Raw genomic sequence first — 24,152 nt, 5'->3', positions numbered from 1 at the left:
TGTTCAGCCTCTCCTTGCAACAGCAATAGCTTTCCAAAACTCTTAAATCTGCACCTCATGATAGATTTTAAGCGTTCACAACAGTTAGCTTTGCAAACAAGCAGTGTAAATTCTAAAGTCTGGCAATCCTGTCCTGGGACTTGAGAATGCAGCTGCTATCAGTGCCAGCAATGGTAGTTCCCAGTGTACAAAGCACCCAGTGCAGAACAAGCTATGTGTTCATCCTCCACAAGCTAACACATTCTGGGGTCATTGTACCATACAATTTTTGTATATGCAGGATTAAACCGTATTCTAACTGTCTCCATATGAGACATAGTCCCCACTTTTCCTTACCTTCTGGAAACAAGAAAGTAAACCACACTCATTCCCCTGTCCCTAGGATGGGCCACTAGCTTTCATTTCCTTTCCTCTATCTACATGCTCCAGCTGGGCTGACCAAAGCATTTGGCAATGACACTGTAAAGCTGGTGACAACACAAACTGCATGCTAGCCCTTGACAAAACTAGAATCCTACTGCAAATCTGGACAGACAGGTTTTTTAGACCTAATCTTGAAATGAGAGGAAGATGCTATAGACCCTCTATCTCTTGGTTCTCTTTGTATCTGTTAATGGTTTGTAATACCATTAACAGATACAAAATTATACCCTCCCACCACTGTCACAAGAAATCCAGTTACCTGCAAGTCACCTGAACTTCACCCGCGACATCACAGTTAGTTGAAATCAGATTTCCACCAGAAATAAAAGCAACTTTTATGAAGCATTGTATTAGGAAGGAGAACACACTGGAGTCCCCAAAAATAAGATTAGGAGGGAAGAATTTCAAAAGTAGGGAAAAGTAAAGAGGAGAAAATGTGTCATTTTAAGATGGCTGATAGTCATGGTAAGTAAGAACTAAACTGTTTTGAAATTAACTACAGTAAACATTTAATCTCAATGGGTTTGAGCAGGATTGAAACGTTTAACCAAACACTTTAAAAATCACTCAAAACACGTTTTCATATTTGATTTCTTGCTCAAAAAACAGCAAGAATTTCATAATTCCATATGCCACGGGGATTATAAAGCCACACCATCATTCCTCATCTCCCAAGTACACCAACTTGTTACTATCTGCCAGTCTGGAAAGCCTCATACTTTGCTAATTTCACTCACAGACTGTAAGAGCTCTGACTATCTGGCAACGAAGAATTTCACAATAACCACATTATTTAGGTCAAGAGCAAGAGATTAAACAAAAAGGATGGAATGCCACTGATAATATTCAATAGTTAGTCCAGAGCCTTTCAGCCTTCTTCAGAGAGGAGCACTACGGAGCAAATTATATTTAAGGAAAAAAAAATAGTGACAGCTCATCAACTGATTTTCATTGAAAATCCTAAGAAAAATTAATAAAGAAGTTAAGCTGCTGAAATACAGTTTCAGCAATTAGCTTAATGTCAGAGAATTCTAATTAGGCGCCTTGAGATTGCTATTTAGCGTTTAAGCCTTTAGAGTGCCAAATTCTCCCTTTCACACAAACTGGTTGCAAAATTAAAGACATTAGGCAGCCTTAATTATATTATCAGAACAGCTGGGATTAGGCAATCTCTGAAGTCAAGGCGGTATTCTTTTGTCACAGGGTAGAAATCCCTTGCTTTCCAGGGTGCCGGATTTTGGTGCTGTTCCATATCTCACCCATACAAAGCAAGCTGCATTAGAAACAAAAAAAAAAATTAAAAAAAGAGGACAAAGAACAGAGTAATGCTTAGCAAATAATGAACACATTAAGGGAAGAGAAAAGGTAGGTGAAAAGATTAAGCCTGAAATCGGTAGGTTTTGCTAACACCTCAGCTGGCACCTGGCCTAGCGAGCCTCTAGTGGCAGACAGACTAAGAGAAAGCTCTGTAAACCAGCTTGGCTAGTGGATACAACTCTGTTATCTAAAGCTAAAGCACATTTCGTACTCTCTTGTCCCATGGGGTGTGAAATTAGCAGCTATTGTTTTCACACATTTTTATAAACACAATGCCATTTATGTCTTTACACTGTTTAGACCGCTGTGTTTTTCTCCTCACATGGGAATCTTCTTTTTTAATTTATTTATTCAGATTTTAAATCAACAGGATTTTTATTCCAGGAACATGCTGGCATTGAAAAAGAAAACAAAAACCAAAAAACAAAAACCAAACCACCAACAACCATTTTATCCACACAAACTTCAGCTAAACACAAACATCTAGAAACTGGCAAAACTCTACACTATTTTGTCTGCAATCCAACAAAATTAGTATCTCATCAAAAAGGCAGAGGGGAATTCAACCATTCAGCTTGAAATGAGCATTTAAAATACCACAAGAGAGAAAGAACTACTCTTAATCAAGGTTAACACCCCTATGCATAGTTCTCTTTGATGTAGAAAAATATACATTGGCTTTGTTGTGATAATCTTCTACATTTAAAACCTTTTCCCACGTAAGTTTAAACAACTTTGGTTGTCAACATCTGTGTGAGCAGAAGCCTTTTTCTTGCAGCTTATAGAAAATTCTTTACCTGCTCAACTTTCTGCTTCTAGAAGTATTGGGAAAAAACAAACTACTCCTTCAATCCAGTTAAATAAGAACAACCTCATGACAAAGCAACAACTATTTCACTGATTACAATCATTCTGAACTACAGCAGTATTACAGCAGAAACCAAAGAAACCCATCACAGCTTCAAATATTTATCCCATTAGAATGTTGCACTAATGTCCATTTAGTACTCCTTACACTTCAGAACCACATTCTGCCTCAGCACCAAAAAATTTGATGAACAGTGAAGATATTAATTTGAAGAATTAATTCTCTTATCCTAACAAGTTAAGAAGTTTTTTTCATTGCATTTGTGCTTTGAATGTGTTCAAGAGTGCCATCTTAGTTTCTTCAGAAAACTAGGAAGCAAAGCATGTGTGCTCTAGAATAATTGCACTGTGTGTGTACGTGTTCACACGTGTGCATACAGGGCAGGGTGGAAAGGAGGAGTATGAGACAATACAGAATCACACATGTTAAAGAGTGTCATAAAATGAGAATATCCACTGGATAGAACAAAAAAGAACAAATATTGTTATGTGTGCAGAAACAGAAATCCCAAAACAAATGCTGTGGGCAGCAGAGATGCAGTTTCTGCAATCCAGTGCATTTTGTGCACTTGTCTGAATTTCTGAAGCATGATCAATATCCACAGGTGACACCAACTACTGGAACTCCAACTTACATTTGTACTGAGCACAGCAAAGAAGTCCAATCTTAATATAAACTGTTTAACCAAATAAGCACAAAGGGCAAGGAAAAATCCATGCCCCATTAGCTAAGCAGTTCCTTCACCTGACAGGCAAATTCCTCCTGCATTAGGAGAATGCAGTGTGGCCAACAGCTGTGAACTGCCACCCTCTCTGCAAAGGGATAGTGCCAGCCAGATACCTCAAACTGTTCCCTCCTTCACAGCCCTTTGATACTGCTTTTGGCTCCAGCGCCAAAATTCTGCAAGCAGAGAACTCCACAAAATCCACTTTCATTAGCTGCTCTCTGAATCACTCATTTTGATAACTGATGCTAGAGGCCAGAGAGGCAGCTGACAACAAATGAGCAATCTTATGGGCACCAAATTACGGGAGGCTTGAGTGGCTGCTCTGTGAGCTGTTACACAAGCTGGGGTCTCCACAGTGGGACAGCCTGGACTGCACATGCAGGCACCTCCTTTGTCCCAGTTTTTCCCCTTACCCAGCGGCTTAGAGGGGAACACTGGGGGATGGCTCTTTCTGCTGCCTTCTCAACACTAACAGTGTTATGCCACAACTAGAACTGCTGCTGTATTTGCAGTGCTCTGTCCTCTCATCTGGTATAAAGAGGCAATACAGAAGTGAGGATATGATGTAGTGGTCTCAATCATGGAAGCAGATCTGTGAGTCAACACAGAAAAGCCAAAAATAAAATGCGATGGAAAACATTTCAATTGAGAAGACAGGGATACTCCTTATTTGACATCTTTTAATAGGAGACAGTAATAAAACCCTGAAGCACTTGGCTCTGAAGTAAAAACTCACCTGCCCTGCCAGCTCCAAACGTTTATTTCCATAATAGTCTCTGTCATCTACTTTATTTTCTCCTTGAGCCAAAATCACTCTGCGTACCATCACTGCTGTGTATATGCACTTGGCTCGAAAATTGAATTCCTTCACCTGTAAACAAGAAATCAAAAAAAAACTAAACAAAACAAAACATACCAAGGTTTCAGGATCAGCTCCTTAGCTCTCATTCAGACAAACACATCTATTTACATCACTGGTAATCTGGGTTAACTGAGTTACAAAGGATTCCAGCACTTTACTTTCTTTAAAAATGCAAAAATATACATTAGTTACTTTGAAACAGATCGTAAAGGAAAGTAAATCAGAATAAAGGTATAGGTCATGGATGAAAGTTCTGAATTAACACCTGATACTGCTTGGCTATGCAGAAAAAAGCGCATAGTTTGATTAGTTCAATGCTACAGCATTTCACAAAGATTTCTTTTGACTCAATCCAAGTCTTCCCCTTTATTTTGAGGATGATTTACTTTATCTCAGCTACAAAGCCATCAAAGGCATTTTTCCCTGCCAACAAAGCTGGCACCATAAATAACCATACAAGCTTACTCCTGTTCAAAAAAAACCCCTGAACGTTACATACAACCACATGGGTCAGAATGGTTGATGCCAGCAGCTCTCGGGCTTCTTCCATCTTTGTTTTCTTTGGGCCTCCCCACATCCTTTGCCTTCGTACTTTGTTTCCAATGTACTTCAATGCCTGTGAGGGGGGGAATTAACCTGAGTTAATATCAGAAGTGTAACCTGTACAACCATACACACACATGGAGTTATGTGGGTACTCCTCAACCAGCGCAATCTCCCCAGCCATGGATGATACAAACACCAAAAAATCTGCAAAATAACAAAGATGTAAGTGACACTAAGAAAAAAAATTCCTGAAAACTGACACAATTGACTATGCATACATGCTTATCACAGGTTGATAACATTTGGAATGGAAAGTGGTGAAAATTCATGATTACTATGATACTAAAAGAAAGGATATGGCAGAGATATAGAAAAAAAGACTCTATGAATTCCAAACATATCTAGTTTATTTAATTAGACTTTTCACCTTCAGTTCTTCTGTGTACTTGCTAAATTTCATTCAGATATTAAACCATGAAGTAGCGCTCACTGTCCACTATCCCCAAAAAATTCTGTGTGGCATCCACATCTGTCTCCTGGAGTGCCTTGAAGTGGATTCTTACTCTCCTACCAGTTTTCAATCAATCTGCATAATTCCTAGTTAGATGAAGAAGTTACCCAAGTCCACACAGGAAGTTCCTGCCTGGAAATGAAGCCATGAAGTTACGTAAAAGGATCACCCTCTCCACTAAATGACAGATTACCCTTTCCATCTGTTACCTCTTCCACAAAGAGCTGTCTCTCTATTCATTTGACATTTCTTGCACAGAATAACTTCTGTATTTCTGTTTTTCTAAATTCCCAGATACTTCACATTCCTCTGTGTTGCTCCAGCTCACCATCTTACTCATATGACTCTGAATTAGGAGCTCTTTAGGCTAACTGGAACCCTCAAAAGCCCCAAAGATGAAAACCAGAAATATGTTGACTTTAAAACACTAAACATCACACATGGAATGATTTGACAAAGTTTACAATGAAATAGCAGAAGTAAGACTAATTTCCAAAAGCTTCTTCTAGCAGATAAACACACACCCATTTACTCCCAGCAAAATGGCTTATGCTCTGGCTAACTAAAAAAAGCACATGAGCTAACAGAATTCTGCTGAGTCTTTAGCAGGACAGAGGGCAGCTGCTACTGTAGGCTTCATACAGGAGACTAGAACAGGAGAACATCTACTCATGATGAAATGGTGAACTGGGTTGATCACATCAACAGGGTTTCTGCAAAATGGGGCATGCAATTCCTTTTTTAAAAAAGCCTTCAAAAAATCCCCTGATTTTATGGACATTGCTACTTGTTATATACAGTGTTATGCCATTAAAAGACAACCTTGTGCTTCTGAAAACAAAGCATTGCTTGACTTTCATTTTTTTCTTCTCCAGTTAGGTTATGAGAGCAAAGTCTCACGTTTAACAAGTCCTGACCCTTTAAAAAGCCTGAGCTTGAAATAAACCCCAAAAACAAACCTTAAAACACAAAGTCTATGTCCACCGCGGACACAGGAGAAGTGGTCAATACCCACTGTCTTGATTTTTATAGTCTCTGGCCATGTGAAAAGACACACCTGCATCTGTGTAAAAATCTGAGCTTTCTGGCATTCTTCCAGGCTAGGAGCAAATGCAGCCATCACATGTTCCTCTGTGCCAATCATCTGTACAATCTCCTGGTCACTCTCAACACCCATGGCCTACAAAAAGAAGAAAAGACAGAAATAACACAGGCTTTATATTAACTCACTGACATTTGCTTATGCTAATTTGGTATTGTTTGTCTGCATTACTACTAAGCAAGAGCTAGCTCTTCTCTAAGAAACTGTGCCATCTGGCACTGGCAGCACATATTCCAGCTATGGAAGAACGTTAAATGGGAATCTTGATAAGCAGCAGCAATACACACACTTTTTGGAGAGCCATTTTGTGTTTTTTTTTTCTTTTCTTCACTGACAGGAGTTAAATTCTGTGGGGGTTTTTTTCTTGAGAAAAAAAAAATACTGAGCAAAAACAAACCGAAGTGTTTAACAATGAAAACCATGTCAGAATCTACAATAAAGAAAGGAAGGTGAAATTTCTTAAAGGAGTACTCACAGTCTCTTATCACAAGCAATTTTGCAAACTCCATTGACTGCAATGTAGCTCATCCTATTTGAGAAATGTTTACAGTTTATCCCCTTTGCAATTCTCTGCATTTAGAAGATGACTTCACTACACAATTCCACTTGAAAGACATTCTACTATTTCACTGATCCATGGACACCTTGTTAGACTTTATACTGCGGAAAAAGCTTAATAAACTAAGAAAGCGCTTAACAGGTTTAGAAAAATCTCTCTATCAGTAAGTGTTTCAAGGTGGCAGCCAGCAGTGAAGGCTTTTGTGGATTCCAGATGGTGCTAAAGCTCCCCCCCTTCACACATTTGCCTGGAGCTCTGCCATATCAAGAAATGGAATAATCTCACTAAACCTCTTCTGGCTGAGTTATAATATGTTTCTCAGAACTTTGTGAGGAAGTTACGTTTGCATTCACATTATTCTCCAAAGTGCCTGCTACAAAGACCATTGTAAATAATGGCCTATGTAGACTCTAGTATTCTGGTTCTCATTAAAAACTGGCAGTACCCCAAAAAGTCACATTTTCCTCAAAAATGCAGAAATACCTCCCCTTCTTATTGCCTTCATGGAACGTCACTTTGCTTAACACCTAGCTAATGCCATTCCCTGGCAAAACGGTTGCTCTAACTGTGAAGTATCCAGCTTCTTTTTCTTTCATTTCTTTCTTTTTGAACAAAAGAAGTGCTTGAAGTTCCTTTAAATTCAAACTCTGTCTTTTCACCTTGTGATTTATTAGAATTTAAAAGTGCTGCAAAAGTATAACACACCCAGAACAGTGTGAGGACTCACCTCTTTTAATGCAAAGCCCAGATCACAATTCCACCATGTCAGACAGACTCGAGTGCCAATTCAAGATACAGTTACTTCACCAGGTAAGAGTGTTTCATCATAGTTTGATCCCATTAAAGTAGTCACCCCGCTGATCTCAAGGCTCTTTTCAGAACCAGAAGTTGGCCATGTGATACTACTGTGGTTGAGATCTCTGTTTTTTAAATATTACTACATTTCCTAACCCTTTTAAATAAGGTCACACAGTAGTTAAAAAACCTCAGCAGAGAAGTTAACAAAATCCTTCCTGATCTGAGAGCTGGACTCAGAAGGTAAATCTACAAAAGCATGAAAGCTTCACAACAGTGTTTCCATGTCTCTAGGATTTGATAGCTGACCAGCAAACTAGTTTAAGAACAACAACTAGTTTGACACAATTATTGCACTTAGCCTGGAAGTTTTTAGAAGAACAGATATTTTGTGCCATTTGAGGCATGTATACCACAAATACATTTATCTAAAGCACATCAACTGCACGCTGATATGACCCTATTTCTGTTCATCAGGTTAATTCTAGGATGGCAACCAAATCTTAAGTGTCATATAAAAACTGGGCAGAAGAAGTCAATCTGAATTTTTATTATGTTTTTTCATCCATTAAAAACTGAAAGCCATAGTAAATTAAAGAGGATCGATGATTTCTTCTGCCTTGATGAATTCTTTGATCACAAGTGTTACAGCCAAAGGGTGAGAGTAAGACAGATCTTTAAGCCTACGCAGATTTTCTAGCTGGAGTTTGTAGCAGCAAAATCTCCTGAGAATTCTCAACTTCTGAGTGGGAAAGGCTAGGATCTGTCATCAAACAACATATGTTGATAAATATGTGCAAATTGAAGGAAATGTATTTATGAGTAATGATTAAAACTCAGGCAAATGACTGAAAAAGATGTGCTAATACAGCAGCCCAAATGTAAACCTATTCATTTTCCTCTATGCTCTCAACAATCCTGAACAAAGTTGCATACACAAAGCCAGCTACATGCAATACTGAAAGGACAAGCAGCAGGTTCATGATGCTATAAGATAGATTTGTAATCTTAAACTTTGGTTTTCAGTAAATTTAGCCCTAATTTCAGTAAATTTTACCCTTCCCAGAAAAACCAACTAAACAACTATAAAACCAAACCAACACAAGTACTCCAGAACTAGCCTGTAACATCATTAGGACATTAAAATAATATTTCTTGGTTATTGCTTGTTACAGAAACATGGAGGACACGCAATATAGGAATGGGCCCTATGCTTGAAACAGTCATGGTCCTAGGACAAAGCTGAGGGAAAAGGAATCAACATAAAAGCAAAGCAGTAGACAAGATGTCTTGTTTCTTTTTGATTGGAAGGCAATGTCACAAAGGAATAATTTTACGGGGGGAGGGGGGAAGGAGACATTGTGAGAGCATAATTTAACAGTGGCAGTGAAAGGATGAGGAAGGAGACAGTAGCAGGCTGCTGAAGACCACAGTTGAAGGCTAGCAGTCAATGGACATAAACCAGAAAAGGCAAAGCAAGCATTCAGAATATTCAGATCATCCTGAGTTCAAGTGGGAGAAAGTGGTCCAAGTGGGGTGAAACCCCCTGGCAGGGCTGGGGAGCTTCCCCTGCCCAAACGTGTGTGTCCATCTTTGTGTGCACACACACGTACAGACGAGAGCGGAGCCCAGCTCTTCCTCCCCCAGCTCATGTCTTAATGATGATGTCTAGGCGTTTCCATGGCACTTCCCTAGAATGTAGTTCTGCAGTCCATCAGGCTAAATTACAGCACAGAGACAGGCAGATGACTGGATTAAAAAGATGTCAGGGAGGTTCAAGGTTGACATCACAGACAGAATTGGTCTGGAGCTTTCATAATTCAAAAGATACGAGCTATGAAACAACAGCCATGGGAACTCATAATCTTGCAGATCCAGTCAGACCACCATCCAGCTGTTCCTCTACAGCTGCACCTTAACAGCTCCAAGGCTAAAGCAGGTTGGTAAAAATGAAACTCATCTTGCTGTTCAAATCTTTTGCCACAGGTCATAGAGCAGTTTCTTACAGCTCCCATGTAAACTAAAGATACTTTGTCTAGTGAATCAGGTCATAAAATCCAACTTTGAAGTCCCTGTAGGTTACTTATAATCCTCTTCCTTCCCTAACCAGTTTTGATGAAGCATGCAACCTTCACTTACTTCAGCTCCCAGGGCTCACTCAAACCTACCAAATCCAGATCACAAACTCAAAAGAAATATAGCCCTTACCTTTGAGCAGCTCTAACTCCCTGCAATGTAGGGAGCTTCCTGCAAAAGCAGCAGCACCATCTTACCTCTAACTTGGATGATTTTCAGGACAGAAACACCCTTACATACCACACAAATATTCCACACCACCTCCAGTGCTCACTGCTAATTAAAACTGTCCAAGCCTCCCAGGTAAAGCATGTGTACCTCCCAGCCTGACATAGTCAAAAGAGCACTGTGCACAGGTCACACAGCCCTGGGAGATGTGCACAACTGATGCAGCTAAAACAAAGCTCTCTAGGGCTTGTAAGGCAGCTCAAGGCACCCTAAATACCCCTGTGGTTGGGTATGTATACCAACTAATGAGAAGTGTTATAAAGCAAGAAGGAAGCAAATTAGCTGTGTTTGTTTCCCACTACAAGGCAGTTAACAGCCCTTTAAAAACTGCAACAAACACATACTGTAGGGGCAAAATTGTCTGCTTTATGTCACTACTACAAAAGTAAAGTTGCATTTCCATATACATGGACTGCACAAATGCTTCTGTCACTCATAAGAAGAAAGGTTGGGAAAACTGTTAAAGCCAGCACAGCTACAAAGATCTAACTCCCCCACATCTGAAGAGCAGATAGCCCCAGTCTGCCCTAGAATAGTGCCAGGCACATGCCTTTTGCAGCCTATCAAATTTCAGTTCATTGTGGTCAATGTGCCAAATTTCACAAAAATTGCAACTTACATGTGTTTCACACAACTGGCTGTAAAGTGTCTAAGTATCCCAAAGATCCCTACAGGTCTGGATGGCAGAAAAAACAAAGCGACAGGACAAGGTCATTCGGCTTGCAGTTATGGAGGAGGATGAACTGAATGCAGATGCCTCCTCTAGGGTGACCCCACACAATCCAGTCCCTATCTATCCAGATCAAGGGATCTTTAGATAAACTATTTCCATGGTTCCCCACAGCTCAGGTGCCTGAGCTTTATTCCTCACCAAAAGCAAGGACAGAGAACATAGTGTACAGGTCTTCCCCTAGCATGCATCTCTGTCCATGGCTTTATATCTGAGACACAAGGGTGACCTTAGATTATAGTCTAAGGAACTCCAGGAATTTCAGGCCTTAGCTCTGTCAGTTGGTAGTGTTTGTAAAGTTCTCTATTTCACAGTCCTTGCTTTTGGCAAAGATGAGTAGAGGATACATTAGTACACCTCCACCTTACAAATGCAGTAGCTTTAAATACACATTAGACTACAGATCTGCAATACTTGCTTTCTCTTCTATAATGCTGCAATGATTTTCTGCACCTAATCTATTTCTTAAGTCACACAGAGAACGTCAGGTCAATTAAAGCTACTGGGACAAGAAAGACAATCCAAAATTGCTCACTGTCTCTCAGATAGCACCCCCTATCTGGCCAACGCACTGAATGGCAGCCCTCTATCAGTCACTATTTGGTTTCTTGGTCAAAACACAGAACTCTGCAGAACTTGGTTGTAGCCTATGTGCTGGTCTGGGAGGAAATGCAGAGCAATAGACTTTTGCCATTGCTTTCTTGTTTTAGTTTTTAATTAGAAATTATACAGCTATTTCAGTACAAGTTCAACGGTAGTCAAAATTTCAAGGCCTTAGATTGTTTATACAGCTTAATTTTGTCACTTGTAGATGTGGATCTCCATATCACAAGAAGCAAAACACCTGCTAGTAACAAGGACGACACGTTTCATGCCCAAGGCTTGGGTGTTGGCAGAAAGGAATTATTCTCCTTGCTTTTCCAACGAATATCCCATGTATAATACTGCCATGTGAGAGAGCTGAAGTTAGACAGGCATCTGTAAGTTTGGGATTGTCCAGGCTGAGGGCTATTGCATTTGTAATCTTGCTCCTAGCAGTTAAATAGAACAAAGCAACAGCACATTACAGCAATGCCCAAGAAAGGAAAATCGAAATCTGGTGGCTGCTTTCATTTCCAGCTGGAGACTCATCAGAAGTAGACAGAAGATCCCCAAATTTCATGTCATTAAAGGAAATGACCACTCATGAGAATCACTGGAATGGAACATTCAGAATAGTAAAAGTGAGTGTTGCTAATTTGTATTAAATCAATATAAATCATTGAAAAGCACTACAGCCAAGAGCTTCTAACAACTGTAACCCCTTATTCAATTAATAAATGAAAAATTAAAGAATATTATCTAAAATACAGAAGATATTTATGAAGAGGGAGATAATTACAGCAAGCATTGTCAGAAGGTAATAGAATAGTCAGTACAATTTTGCTCAGAAAAACAAGCCAACAACCACCTCATCAGACAACCCAGAGCAGTTACTCCACGTCAGCAGGCATTTATCTACACCAGCCTAGGATGACAGAATGTAACAAAAGTCTATAAGGTAAGGTGGAATATAACCGTTTGACACCGAAGCAAATGGATTAAGAGCCACATTAACACTTTCCTGCAACACAGGAGTTGTGAACTTAATTCTGGCACTTTTATGTGAATTTCTGTCCATAAATACGTTTTCAAACTCCTTTAACCCTGGTCACTAAAAACAGATGATCTCCTCTCCTATTTGAAAAGATTTGCTCAATCAGAAGTAACAGGCATTTATTTCTCCAGTCTAAACCCAATGGTTAAAATATTTTCTAGTACCAAGGCACACCAAGCACTGTGGTAATACGGATGAACCCAAAATCACATCTGCACTGCAGGCACGATCAGTTCGGAAGCTACGACCTCGTGCTGCCCTCTCCTGGCACATCATTCCCTGTGACACCTCTCTGAACATTCTGTGCTGTAACCCTCTACAGAGAACACAAAAAGAGAGTTCTGCCTAGATCCATCAAGTCAGAGGGAGGCTTTTTTGTGCCTCCATGAACACAGCCCAATTTCCTCCTGCCCACGCAACGTACCAGGCTGTAAACCCACAGGCAGCAGCACAGGGAGGAGCTCCCAGCTGCTGGCAGGACAGGTCCCAGCCTAAGGCCTGGCCATGCCCTACTGTCTTCCAGCAGCTGGACAGAGCATGTCCACCTTTCCTGGCTCTAGTCCATGCATTCGATTCTACAGACAGAAAACCAGAAACAACGACCCTTAACACACCTTATAGCTCATAACAAACCAAAATCCTTCTGACCTGCAGCAACAGAGGCACGTCACAAGGCAGAGTAACAGGGTGGCAGGTATTTGTCTTGGCCCAGCAATGCTCTCCTTGCAGAAAAATACTTATTCTCCTTTTGCTAAAGATGACTTCCCAGGAGAAAAAAGCAGTTTCTAAGCCCTGCCAAGTCCTTCTGTATGTAACAACTTGAGAGCTGCTGTTGATCTTCATTCTTGAGCTACAGCACAGAAGTTTTTCCCCTCTTTTTTTCCCAAGCAAACAGCTGTGTTACCTTAAATATGATAGCAATGGGAATATCTTCTGACAGAGTGTTGTGCCTCAGGTAAAATCTTCCTTGTTTCACAACCATATTTGTTCTGCTCTTCTTCTCATGAGTGGAACTGAAGTTAAAATAAAAATAATACTATGTCCAACAGAGTGTTTGCACTGATTCCTAGAATCTTTTGTATAGAACATAGCAAGCTTGAACAACTTTTCAGCTGAATTAGTCCCACTTTCTCCTCTTTTAAAAATTACATCAAACCAGTCAAGGATCAGCCTGTAACTTCAAGGTAATAGGGTATTATCACCTGTGCTGAGGACTGTTTGGAATATTTGACTGAAGCAAGTAGAAGTCTGTACTTTTTAAAATCACCCTTACATGCTTTGATAATCAGTTTTGATGTAATCCCTTGTGAACAAGTTTTGCAGCAACAGTGGTAATGACATAACAGTACTTGGTGGTGCATTAACCACATCCAGACTTACTGGGAGACAGCAGAGCAGCAGAGTAGCTAGGAGAGATGTGAGAGGCCTCTGGAGAAGAAAAAACAGCCCTCACAATGAACAGTGACAAGCACCGTAGAATGGACCAGAATGCAGTTTAAAAAATAAAAACAAAACAGAAACAAAACTTGATCAAGAAGGAAAGGCCAAATTTAGACTACTTTGCCATTTTCAGTAATTTGTGTTGTACAAAAATATTTGTTTCCTCCTCAGCTGCCTTTGCTTTTAGAAGTTTTTATGTCAATTTTATGTACAGAGGCAGACAAAAGGTTAGATCCAATTTCCACTGCAGTAACTTCATGTGACTTGTTTCAAACTGAGACCAAACACCATCAGTTAGGAAGTGCACTTTGTGACATTAAATATTAGAACTTGTTTTTCCAAACCTGGGATGAATCTTGAAACAGATGATCAACTCTCACTGATTTTTGCAGAAATACTATACTATTTAGGGATTGGGGTTTTAGCACACAAAATGACAGTAGCAAAACAGAAGCACTCAATGTCTACAGCTTTCTCCGATTAAACCATAGTATGAAGAAAACTTCACAGCTATTTCAGCTACAGCAATGAAGTTCTGAAGCTTTGGGTTTATCTCCTTTATGAAATGGGAGGAATTTACCATACCTGGTAACAGAAGCGCCAACTGTGCCTTTTCTATCAGCTTCAACAATGATTCTGTTTTTGGATAACTGCTCTTGAATAAGAATGACTTTCTCTACACCTTTAACAATGAAATAGCCACCTAGTTAACAGAAAAAAAACAAAAACATTTTGCATGTCAGTATCCTTGCACCTTACTGGCCTCTTCCAATATGCCTTTGAATATAAATTATTAGGAAGTAAACCATAAGTACACAATGGGAGAGTAAATTCTCCCTCAAAAGAGTAATGAACAAGCTTGACAGATAAAAACCAAAGAAGTTGTTTGTTATAACCCTCCAACTCCTCTCTACATATGAAATAATACCATGTAATATGTAACACTTTATCCTTGCTTTTCAAAAGGCAATGACAAATGAGATTTCCCACTCTGGAGGACATTATACTCCACTCTTTGCTAATTTGTTTAATTTTTAATGAATGAACTCCATCTTTTTTCTCATATAACACATCACTATAAAACACTCCATACAAAATTCAAAATAAAATATTCAAAATTTTGGTGTGTTGCTTTCTGTGGTTGAAAATTTGTCTGCAAATACCAAACTATTCACGTTCTCAATCAAAAGCCTGACAATTTCTTTCAGTTGCAAGCACACACTTGAGAAGTTTCCACAAAGACTTAATGGGGGCAGGAAACATACCAAAGTGGTATTTCTTTGCCTAAAAAGATTTAAAACTCAAAGCACAGATGGGGAAAAAAAAGAACATGAGTGAAAATGTACCTGGATCTAATGGACACTCATTCAGTTTGGCAAATTCTGCTGGAGTTTTCCCAGTAAGTACACAATTGGAGCTACGCAGCATTATAGGCATTCTGCAAGAAAACCAGTTACAATTTTACTTCAGACTCAGACAGAAAAATATGAATAGTCAGTTTCAGAAGAAAATCCATGCTGAGCAAACTGTAGACACACATTTAAGGTAATCGGAATTAATGCATGCTGTAACCAACAGATTTTCATTTAAGCCCACCTTATTTCATTGAACCTGTAATTGAAAAGAGACCTGAAATGGACACCTACAAGCAGAAACCACAGACTTCCTATTTAATTGTTATGCAGCTACTCAGGCATTGTGACAAGCAGGGTCACCAAGGCCAATGACAATTAGTGCAAAGACTCCTGGTGCCCGAAACAGTCTGCAGAGAAGAACATGCCACTGCAGATCCATGTTACCAGCTTTCATTAGATAAAGTTAGCTCATATCTCATTTCCCACATCGGAATGACACCTTCTGGCTGCAGAGAGATAGTGCCTCTAGTTCATGACCTAAGCATGAAGTTTCCCCAGTAGTAGCTCTGATTTCTCTGGTGTGCTAGCAGACAAGCCTGCAAGCAAGCATTCTGTGAAGCAACACGTAGTAGAAAGACATTCCAAGAAATTAAAAACCAGTTCAGTGCTTAGGGAAGTAAATAAAAGAGAAACTAAAGATTTACAATATAGGGCAAAACTTTTGCATATAGGGCAAAACTTTTGCACCATGAGGATAGTCAAACAGTGGGAAAGCTGAACAGGGAAGCTGGGCAGTGTCCTTTCATGGAGGCCTTCAGGACCTGACAGGATGAAGCACTGAGCAACCTGGTTTGATCACAGAGCTGACCCATTTTTAGCAGGAGGCTGTACTAGAGGCTGAGCAGGAAATTGTACTCTTTCAAATGGAACTATTCTACCACTCCATGATAAATTATGGAATGCTCACTTTCAATTTGGCTTATTCAACAACTAACCAGCAATGATTTCATAGTTATTACTGAGAAGTGCACTTTAATAGTCAGCTTCATAATGTACCTTTTCACTCTCAGATTTTTCATTAAAACTTTGGAAAGAGAGCACAGTTTACTTCCAAAGAGAAAGCTGTATTTCGCAAAAGATAAAAAGAGTTTACTACTACATCTACCAAAAGTCCTCCATGCCCTTTAGCCTCTTCTACAAAAAAGCTGACTTTTGATCCAGCTTACAGAATTTCACTCCTTGGTGGACAGCCTCTGTAAGAACTGTGTTCCAAGTGTTTCCTAAAACACACATTGACAAAAATTATTAATGAGTTCTACTACACAAGTATTTTCAACCTCTGAGATTTTTCATTCAAGTTTACTTCAATAAAAACAAGATTAGGCTATATTTCTCGTATTTCAATCTTATAAATTATTTTCTTTGCTGTTTTCATATTCTTATATCTTAAAAAAAGCCGATGAACTCAAATTCTGTATTTCTGCAGAGTAAAAAAGCTATCCCGTCATTATTTTTCACTAAGAAAGTGCTTTCTAGAGATAAGAAACTTTCTATGACAAGCAAGTCTTCCACCACACACAATATAAGCTTAATGCATTGGCTGTTTATATCAGAAACAGGAAGCAATTGGCATAAGGTAAAGTGGAATACTCAAATGCCATTGCTGAAAACCCCAGTGAAACATCTGTCCCAGTCCAAACTGCATGTCAAACAAGAGCACTGGCCAAAGGAAACAAGTATAATACTAGGGACAAATGAAGCAAATTACTTCCCATGGAAATAATAACTGGATATTGACAGTTTTTAACAGCAAAAACTTTTTGCATGTATGCCCTTAAAGCCAGTTCAATAATGTAACTTAAGCAATTTTAAATGAAAGCTTAACTTGTGCAGCAGAACCAATGCTCACTTTACTGGTTTTCCCATCCACCTTCCACAGGTGCCACTCTACATACTATGAGTGAGAAAAGACTGAGTAATTTGCCTACAAAGCAAATATGTCTGATTTCATTTTACAATAATGAATTTGCGGCGCCAAGCATGCATTTTCCTCTGTGGTTTATATCAACAGAATCATAGGCGACATTCATCCTTATATCCATCCTTCCTTGGAAGGAGACATTATCAAAAGCTTTTGCAAAACAAGATCTTATGCCCTACAAATCCTGTACAGCTGTTCATGAGGATTTGCCTGCTCATTGTCTCTTTTAAGAAGGAAGAAAGGTTGGCCTGTATCTGCTTTGCAGTAAAATCTCCTCCCAAGGTGGCAGCAAATGCAAAGCGACAGCGGAAGCTCGGCGCGTGTCCCACCTGCCAATGGGTAACGCATTGCGGATGATCCTCTGGCTGCCCCGGGTGTACTCGATGTCCACGGTGATGGGCGCAGAATAGGTCATGTCCCTCAGGCGGCACTGAAAGGACAACACGCACACCGTCAGGGGCTGACTGCAAGCTGAAGAACCTCTCTCAAAACAGCCACTATTTCCCCTGTCCTGTAAATCCTCACCAAGAAACCAAGCAAAGCAAAGCTTCAGTAAGATCTTCATGATACCTGAAGAACGTTTGACAGATGCTCATGTTTAAAACAGAATCCAGGAAAATCCAAATACAATTGCTCTGATTTTCAAAAGCAGCCAGCAGATCTGTGCTTCCAGAAGACAGCACTGCAAAGCTTAACTTCTAACTCTCTAATTAAACAAACAGCTCTGATTAAACAAACGAGTCTAATCAGCAGAGCAGGCACAAAGACCAGAGTGTGTGAGCCGTGCTCAGCTCAGGGACATTTCTTTATGCGGACTCTCAACAGCTGAAGACTTGTGCTGCCATATGAAGTCTGACAGAAGGGAAAGGCACAAGATTGAGAGAGACACCATGCCACCTCATTAGAAAAATGAGCAGATCTCACTGTATAGTACCATTTCTAAAGGTGACTTACAGAAGGTTCACTACAGAATCACTTCCTGCAAAGATTCCCAGTTTTGTTCTGCAAATTCCTTGGAGACCAAGAGAAGCAGAATAAACATATCTAGGGCATTAGGTCTCTCAAGGCTCAATCACTTCTAATCCTATCTTTCTGGTCTGCTCCCCCCATCCTCACTCTAAGATGCTGCCAGCCCTTAAGGTATTGTGTCTCTTCATGCAGGACAGGCATTACTGCATCTGCATCTGCTGAACACAACAGAGCAACTCACAGCAGGTCAGTCATGACCTCACTGCGCAGGCTTTACCCTTCAGCTCCAGGATTACAGGTTTAACAGTAGTTAGACTTGCACATTTATGATCCTGCAGTCTTTCAGTGTATTCATTATGTACTAATAAAAGGCAATTAATATTATGCTGTGTACTGAAGATGCAGCTCTGTGGAAAAATACACCTCCAAGATCATCACAAACTGGATGCTTCTCCTTTCTAGACTACAAAGTGAATCTCTTCTCCACTGATGAAATACTGGTATACACCAGCAGCTTTCAAGCCATGCCTTGCAGGAAACTAGGTGCCATTCTGCTCCCAGCAACTACATCCAATTTAAAAGTAACTGAGAATATTTCCATATTCTAATTACTTTAAATTCATCTGTATAGTTCATGAAAATCCCATAAGGACTAGAGGAAAAAGAGAGTTAGACAGCCTCTTCAGTACTACTTTGGGGAAAAAATGCCTTGGGATTCTGTGTGTGAGCTTTTTTAACACAAGACACAGATATAAAATACAAATTACAGTGTGATATTCTAGTACATGTATTTTTGTATCACCTTCCTTGAGGTAACTTCTTACTACAGACACCTGAAAGTAAAAGACAGGCATGACCTGATATACACTCAGACCCTCACAAAAATCTAATGATTTTAGGTGATTTTGAGAAGGAATTTTATAAGCCTTCAACAGAGAAAGATAACAGCAGACTCCTATCTTTTTTTGTTTTCCAAGGCACCCAGGCTTGACCTGAGCAGCATCCTATTTAAGAAAATAACTGTGGCCTCCATGTGTGTACAGCACACTGAAAATAAAGAAATGATGCACTAACATTAAGAATCAACTAGAATATATTTGAGATATAAGAGTATCTTATTCTAAACTCAAGGTCAATATGCTCTATAAGCATTTATTTTGCCTTCTTCTGCATGTACAGTCACTTTAGTTATACAGTGAGCAAGCATATTAATACCTGAATTCTTGAGTATGAGTTGTTGGCCACAAACCATTTTTTGCATGCAACTTCATTCGTATGAAAGAAATGTTTCCTGGTGCATTTTGTGCATGTTCACATCTACTGACTGATCATTAGCACACATTTGTGAGATGCTGCAACTATCATGTATTACACCTGCCTCAGTTATTGGCTTTATTTCAAAGCTTTTATCAAACCAAATGAGATTTGAGTCAGGTCACTGGAGATAGAAAGTAGCTACGCCCACGTGGCAGCCACTGGACAGCTGAGTCTTACAGAATTTCTCCAAAGCACAGAAAGTATTTCATTATAGTCTAAATAAGATGACAAAAAAGACTTTTCAAGTGGATACAGCAAGGAAAAAAGCATGTGTTACATGAACTGAGTTATGAGGTGTACAACAGGCCAAAGAGGTGGTCGCTACCTCAGCTGCAGTGGTATAATCTCAAAGCACAGTAGCAGGAGAGAAATACTGTGTTCCTGAGCACTTTGAAGAGAACTGAATAGCTCTAGATACATGAAAGCAATCCTAAAAAGTTCAAAGCTCATGTTAGCTTATGGCTTTCTCATACATACAGAAGCTGCCTTATATCCTGTTGGTCAGAACGAAGAGACTTTCTGATTTCATGTCCTCCAACACGCATCTTTATTCCAGAAGTACACAATTCATTTATTAACCTACATGCCTACAGTACTACAATGAAATTAAATATATTCCTCAGAAGGCTGATGTTCTCCTATAGCTTCTCTTAATTCTAATAATTTCCATCTGTTTCTGCTTAAAGTTTCCATGTGTGCTTTCTGAATCAGACCTATGGTGCAGACAGTAGCAAGGTGAATGAGGACTTCAGCTCTGTCATAAGAACCACAAGATTAAGCAAGAGAAGTACATTCACTACTTTCATGGAAACCCACTCAAATTCAGCTAACACAAAACACTAAATAAAGCAAAAATTAAAATAAAATTTAAAAGCTTTAGTCCACGATGTTTAAATCTCTGAGGCTTCTTTTTACAGAGATGGTGGAATGCATTGCACTGCCTAATGTAATATGTACATACTCAAAATTACGTGCAGCTATTATCCAAGACATTCCCAAGATAAAAAAATCCAGCAAGACAGGTGCAAACATTAATACCTCATGAGGTGATACAGGTCGTGTCACATTGAAGCTTTCTTCCACATCTGGAGTACCCACATAGATATTGAGGTACCTGTAATACAGTTTCAAAATAAGCAATGAGGCAGATATTTTTCAGGCAACCTGAAGGAAGCAAAATTTTACATACACTGAAAAATGAAACTACTTTGATGAACACAGGTTGATTAATAGTGAGCAATGATTCTTCCCAAGAGTTGTATTTGAGTTACAGTCAAATTAGTTAAAATTTGGTCTGCATGTGCAGTAAACCTTTAAATCTTCCCATCTTTCATTGTACAAAGCAAGAGTTAAGTCATGGAAAACACCCTCTTGATTTATACCTACACAAGTGCTTATAAACACTTCACAGCTGATAACAAACCCATGAGAAGGTACTCATGCTGCTACCGATACGAAAATCATCTCATGCTTACTTCAGGTACCACATTGGGTCAGCATCACTTGTCACTTTTTCATTGGCCTTCATGATTTTCTTTATCTGGAGGAGAAAAAGAACAAAATGGAACCACGGCCTTTTCTGAGCACTAAGAGCCACTCTTCCCTGCCCAGGAAAGCCTACCTCGACATTGATGAAATAGTTGAAGGAGTCTATGTGCTGCTTCACCAGTCCTTTCACCTGAAAAATGCACACATGCAGCAAATAAAATCAGCTTCAATAATGTTAATCACACAAGGCAGAAATTAAGATGTAAGCATTTATAGCTGGTTTTGGATAACTGTGCTAAATCCTTTCAGCTGACAAACTTCTGGGAAGTGGCTGGATGCTCACTCTGGTTCTACACTACATTTCCAAGTTTACACTGGAGCTGTCATATGAAGAGCATGGATAGGGTCTCTGGGAGCCAGTAAACCAGGAAAGTAATCTGGAAACATTACATATATACAGTATGGATTGAGAATAACCACACCAAAATGCAAACCTTTAGGAGAATGCCTCCACAAAATAAACTGTAAATTAATCAAGAAAACAATCTATGGAACAAGTCTATTGATAACTGCAAGGAACTAAAAAAAAAGGCAAAATCTACAGTAAAGTGAGGACAGGTATTCTGGGAAACAGTAAAAGCTAGAAGAAGGGAATGTAAAGTTAGAAAAGAGATTAAGTATTCACCATGAAATGAGTGTGTAGCACTAACCTTTAGAAATGCTGGAAGAAGTCTCCATTTCTCCTGAAAACAAAAAACAGTTTGAAACATCTTTCCAAGGAGCAGCCAAATATCTAAGACACCTGAGCCTTTTTGCCGGTATATTTTATTGTTATTGTTGTTTCCTGAACAGTAACATTATTTAAAATCAGATCCATTTAGGGAAAAAAACCCAGAAGACTGTCTGAAGCCAACAGAGATGGATAAAAATGACCTGGATCATCTCAGCAAACCATATGTGCAGTGCAGTATTTACTCTGCATGCAACGGCACACCGTTCCTAAGTGCAACTTATGTGAAAATATTTTTTTTTTGAAAATTCCTTAACACCACGTCCTCATTTTAGATCAACTAACGTGGTTTTTTTGGTTTTGCTCTGGTAACACTCTAAAATATATTCCTAGAAAGGGATTTCCTACAACTTTTATTTTACAAAATACATCTAAGAATCTCAGTCTTGGGAGCAGCACTTGTAGACCCAAGTCTCTGTAATACTTATCAGGACCCTAAACCCTACAAAGATTTAGCAGAAGTACTGACAAGTGCTAAGTAGATCAAGGTTCCTACAAATTTTCCCCAATTTCTGATCTTCGATGATCACAGGGAACATCTCTTTACAGCAGCCCCACTTTCTCCCACCATGGCAGTGCAAAAGCTTGCATATATCTTTGGCTGGAGACAAAATCCTGTTATTTATGAGGAGTGGTCCCAGCCCTCATATGCTTCTCCATCTACTACCATTTAAAAATACCACGAAATTAATAACTAAAAAAAATCTGTAAAAAGTTATTAGCCTTCTTATAGCCACAGAAATACTGATGGTGCTCTTGGTTTTCAGACTTCACTGCTGTTGTTTGTTTATCTACTAATCCTGTTTGTGATCCCAGTTTAACATCTAATAATGGCAAAGCTAATGCAGTAAAAAGAGACTCATGCAGTATGGTGTGGCTTTTACTACTGCTCTCTTGTGGTTTATATACAGTAATATTTACAGTCTGGAAAGCTGAAGAGCAGTTGATTTCAGGGTTTTATTATTTAAATGTTTAAAAAAGGGGGGTTTAATCTTTTCAACAGTAATGCAATTAAACTGATGGCCTAGGGAGGAGACTGATGATTTTAATCTTAAGTAAATATTTCAAGGCCAGGCTGGAAGGGGTACTGGCCAACCTGGTATAGCGGAAGGTGTCCCTGCCATGGCAGGAGCTGTGGAGTCCCTTCCACCCAGAGCGCTCTGGGACTGCGTGCGGGACACAGGTCGGGCACAGACCGGGGACGGCCCGGCACCTCAGCAGGCCGAGCCCGGGTTCCTGAGGGGCTGCCCTGGGGCAGCTCGGACCAGACAACCCCCGCCACACACACCGAGCGGCGCACTCGGGCAGGGGGCACTCCACGTGTGCGCCGGCAGGCGACTCCGTCCACCCCAGCCCAGATCAGCCCGGCCGCGCTCCGGGAGAGCCCGAGGTGCGCCCGGCCGCCGCTTGCCTCCTGCCCCACTGACCTCCACCGTGTTGACCGGGGCCGCCGCCTGCTCCGGGGTGAGCTCGCCCAGACCCAGCGCCTCCATCACCACCGCGCACCGCGGCGCTGCAGCACGGCGCGTCCCCCCGCGCCCCGGCGCGGCGCCCGAAGGTTCCGGCCCCGCGCAGCCCGGCCGCCGCCGAGCACCGCCCCTCACGGTGCCCGGCAGCCCGTCCCTCACGGTGCCCGGCAGCCCTGAATGCCCTCACGGTGCCCGGCAGCCCTGAATGCCCTCACGGTGCCCGGCAGCCCGTCCCTCACGGGGCACTGCGGACCTGGCGGCGCTCGGGGGTCCGCCCTGAATCCCCGAGCGGGTCGCCGCCCCGCGCCGGCGCAGCCGTGGGGCCGGGAGGCGGCAGCGACACGGGGCAGTTGGGTTTTAAATGGCTTTCCTGCAGTTTTTAGCATGTAAAGCAACGCGGGGCATCAGCTTGTAGGGTCATTATTATTTTATATTATTATTGTTATTATTGTTGAATGCTGTAGCTGAATCGCCTTCAAATTTATTTGTTCTCCTTTACCAGGGTCGGTGCTGTACAGACACCAAAATCGCAGTCAAGTGGGAAGCTGCTCATCTGCCCCGGTTCAACATGAAACAAGAAGCATTAGCGATCTCTGCAGATTCCTGTGGCAGTAAGGTTTTGAGATATACATATATATATGTAAATATCATAATTGGCAAGTAAGTTCTAAGCAGAGTGTGAAACCAGTATATCCATACGTCTGCGCTGGCTCCTGTTCCACATGAGTGACACTCATGGGGCTGGGGCTGGGCTCCACCCATCCTGGCCACAAAGGCCCCTGCCCTACAGAGGAGTAACATTTCAGACTCCTTCCATTTGGTTTCCTGCATAAAGCGCACAGTCACTGCAGTATTTGTTTAATACGTGGCAATCTATGCTTAATCCATGCAAGGCCTCTGTTGGACACAGGGGGAAGCCTGGAGCAGCTCCTCACAGAAACCACCCCCACAGTCTGGTCCCGC

The 24,152-nt window shown here is 40.6% G+C and overlaps 1 protein-coding gene across 1 annotated transcript in view; it reads right to left on the bottom strand.

Annotated features, from left to right (window-relative positions):
• The window catches only part of POLR3B (RNA polymerase III subunit B), a 72,858-nt gene extending 49,501 nt beyond the window's left edge, over nt 1-23,357 (bottom strand). Inside the window, exons 1-12 of the mRNA XM_063395744.1 lie at nt 23,148-23,357; nt 21,641-21,673; nt 21,064-21,120; nt 20,918-20,982; nt 20,481-20,556; nt 17,486-17,586; nt 15,167-15,258; nt 14,406-14,523; nt 13,285-13,393; nt 6,312-6,434; nt 4,697-4,813; nt 4,072-4,206 (exon numbers count right to left, since the gene is read on the bottom strand). Of these exons, the coding sequence (XP_063251814.1) occupies nt 4,072-4,206; nt 4,697-4,813; nt 6,312-6,434; nt 13,285-13,393; nt 14,406-14,523; nt 15,167-15,258; nt 17,486-17,586; nt 20,481-20,556; nt 20,918-20,982; nt 21,064-21,120; nt 21,641-21,673; nt 23,148-23,213 (1,092 nt within the window). The 5' untranslated portion in view covers nt 23,214-23,357. The remainder of the gene's footprint in view (nt 1-4,071; nt 4,207-4,696; nt 4,814-6,311; nt 6,435-13,284; nt 13,394-14,405; nt 14,524-15,166; nt 15,259-17,485; nt 17,587-20,480; nt 20,557-20,917; nt 20,983-21,063; nt 21,121-21,640; nt 21,674-23,147) is intronic.
• Nucleotides 23,358-24,152: the final 795 nt, after the last annotated feature.

This window comes from Prinia subflava, chromosome 4, assembly GCF_021018805.1.
Source record: "Prinia subflava isolate CZ2003 ecotype Zambia chromosome 4, Cam_Psub_1.2, whole genome shotgun sequence".
Taxonomy (NCBI): domain Eukaryota; kingdom Metazoa; phylum Chordata; class Aves; order Passeriformes; family Cisticolidae; genus Prinia; species Prinia subflava.
This window is presented reverse-complemented; position numbering and strand designations above follow the sequence as displayed.